General features: G+C 60.4%; 1 protein-coding gene across 1 annotated transcript in view; it reads right to left on the bottom strand.

Annotated features, from left to right (window-relative positions):
* Positions 1-693: 693 nt before the first annotated feature.
* LOC104077641 (NF-kappa-B inhibitor epsilon-like) overlaps positions 694-2199 on the bottom strand; it is a gene marked incomplete at its 5' end in the record, with an annotated part of 2428 nt that continues 922 nt past the window's right edge. The window contains 3 exons of the mRNA XM_009578938.1: positions 694-1176; positions 1478-1726; positions 2035-2123. Coding sequence (XP_009577233.1) covers positions 1111-1176; positions 1478-1726; positions 2035-2123 — 404 coding nt within the window. The remainder of the gene's footprint in view (positions 1177-1477; positions 1727-2034; positions 2124-2199) is intronic.

Raw genomic sequence — 2199 nt, 5'->3', positions numbered from 1 at the left:
CAAACAATAGCAGCTGCTCCCAGGCAGCAAGTGGGGAATTTCCCTGGCTGAGGTGGGGTCAGGTGCGCTGGGTGTCTCCATTCCCACAGCACCTTCTGTTGCTGGTTCCTTAATGTGTCGCACGTGCTCCTCTGGCTTGGAGAGGGGGCAGGGAAGGGTGGTGAGCCGAACAACAGAAGGGACGTGGAGATAACCCTGCCTTCTCCTCCACTTTCAGCCTGGGGGAATCTAAAACCCAGGGATGATCCATGCCCTACGTTTTTTAACATCCTTGCAAACCAGGAGATGGGGCAGGATCTTTCTATCTAGAAGAGGAAACGGCGGCACAGTAAGGCTGCGAGATATCGGGCACAATAGCAGAAGCAGGGATCCACGACCTGATCTTCTGGCACCTCCTATGCTCTGTCTTCAGCCCCAATGCCAGACACTCCGCAGGATGGCACCAGAAAGGAGCGCCAGGCTGGGATCCCCCAGCATCGGCCTCCAGCACTGGAAAGGCTCTGCAAGCGGGGAACCCCCTCAGCCTCCACTCACCTTCTGCCGTGCAAGGGAGGGAGCAGGACCCGAGGGAGCGGGCAGGCTGGGGAAGCCCCTGCAGCCCTCACATGCCCAGGCGCCCGGGGTTATGCTCAGCCTCCTGATGCTGCGGGGGAGCAGGGTGGGTTAGATCACATGAGACCTCAGGTGCCCGCAGCAAGAACAAACATTTATTAAGAGTGCATGTTAACTCTCCTTACCCCATACTTATTCTGATGGCATTTGGGGGTGCCAGAGGATGCTCCATCCACCATACAATGTGAAAATGAGTCCTCTCCTGCTCCTTCCCTGGGTAAGCTGGAGACCCCCACAAGTCAGACCCATGGCAGGGAGGGGAAATTCAGTCCTGCTGCAAGGCACAAATACACCTGTGTAGTGTTCATAGTGCCACCTTCTTCCCTCCGAGAAGGCAGCCTGAGGCCAACAAAACTTCCAACGGGGGAAGGCGTGGGGATAATGTCTCCCAAAGTGGCTCTGCTCTGACTGAACTGCAGGCAGGCAAGGTCCCAGCGGGCAGCAGGGCAACAGCGCAGAGCGAGGAGGCAGCCTGACAGGCCAAAGGAGTCCAGCCGCTCATTCAGAGCACACAACAGGCTTCCCCGAGATCTTCAGGTCATCGAAGGGCAGCAAGGCGAGGAGCTGCAAAAGCCAAGGGTGCAGAGGTGTAAGGATCCAGGGTCATATCTCTGCCCAGAACTGCCCCCCCAGCCCTGCAGCCTCCCACCTCCCCGAGGAAGTGCCAAGAAACCCTGGCTGGGCCTTCCCTAGGGCTCGAGGCAACAGACAGTCACCCCACGCACCCCCAGAGCCAACGCCTGCACCCTATAGGGGAGGATGGGCACGGCTAGAAACTCCTCCTAGGCGCTCCCCCCAAATCGTCTGACTCCTGCACCCCCCGACGCGCTTGCAGAGCCACAGGCCTCCCCCCGCGCAGACTCACGTCATCGTTGCCGTCAGCCAGGTCCTGGGCTGTCTCATTCTCCATGTTCCTCAGTAGGGTGTCAGCCCCGGAGTGTGAGAGGATGGCGGCGATGGCAGCATCCTTGCGGCCCACAGCCAGGTGGAGTGGGGTGCACCCGTTGTACATCTGGGCGTCCACGTATGCCCCGTTGCGCAGCAGGAACTGGACAGCCCTGCGGTTGTGGCACTCCACGGCCAGGTGCAATGGGGTCTTCCCACTCGTGCCCTCCTGCAACCCACAGACCACAAAGGCATGGGTGCGGGGTCCCCTCAGATGGGCCCTGCAGCACCCACCCGCACCCCCTTGACAGGGTGCAGAGGGGGCAGTCCCCACCCCGATTGCTGTCACGGCACCCAGCAGCCCCTCAAGGACCTTTTCCCTCTGCTCCCTCAAAATTCAGTGTCTCCAAGCCCCATGGCAATGCCTGCCCTGAAGCTGAAGGGAGCGCCCAAGGGAGCCACGCGCTGTGCCCAGCCTTACCCAAATATCGCACCATGGCCAGCCTTACCCAAACATCACACCATGCCCAGCCTTACCCGAACATCGATGTTGGCACCGCTCTCCAGCAGCAGAGACATCATCGGGATGTTCCCCTTCAAGGTGCTGATGTGCAGACAGGCCAAGCCTGGGATGGGGAGGCAGGAGAGAGCGCCACAGTCAGCCTGGACCACCCCGAGGCACGCTCTGCTGAGCTCCCAGAT

Source organism: Fulmarus glacialis, unplaced genomic scaffold (genome assembly GCF_000690835.1).
Source record: "Fulmarus glacialis isolate BGI_N327 unplaced genomic scaffold, ASM69083v1 scaffold29945, whole genome shotgun sequence".
NCBI classification, from domain to species: Eukaryota; Metazoa; Chordata; class Aves; order Procellariiformes; family Procellariidae; genus Fulmarus; species Fulmarus glacialis.
The sequence above is the reverse complement of the archived record's forward strand: the minus strand, read 5'-3'. Positions and strand labels throughout refer to the sequence as shown.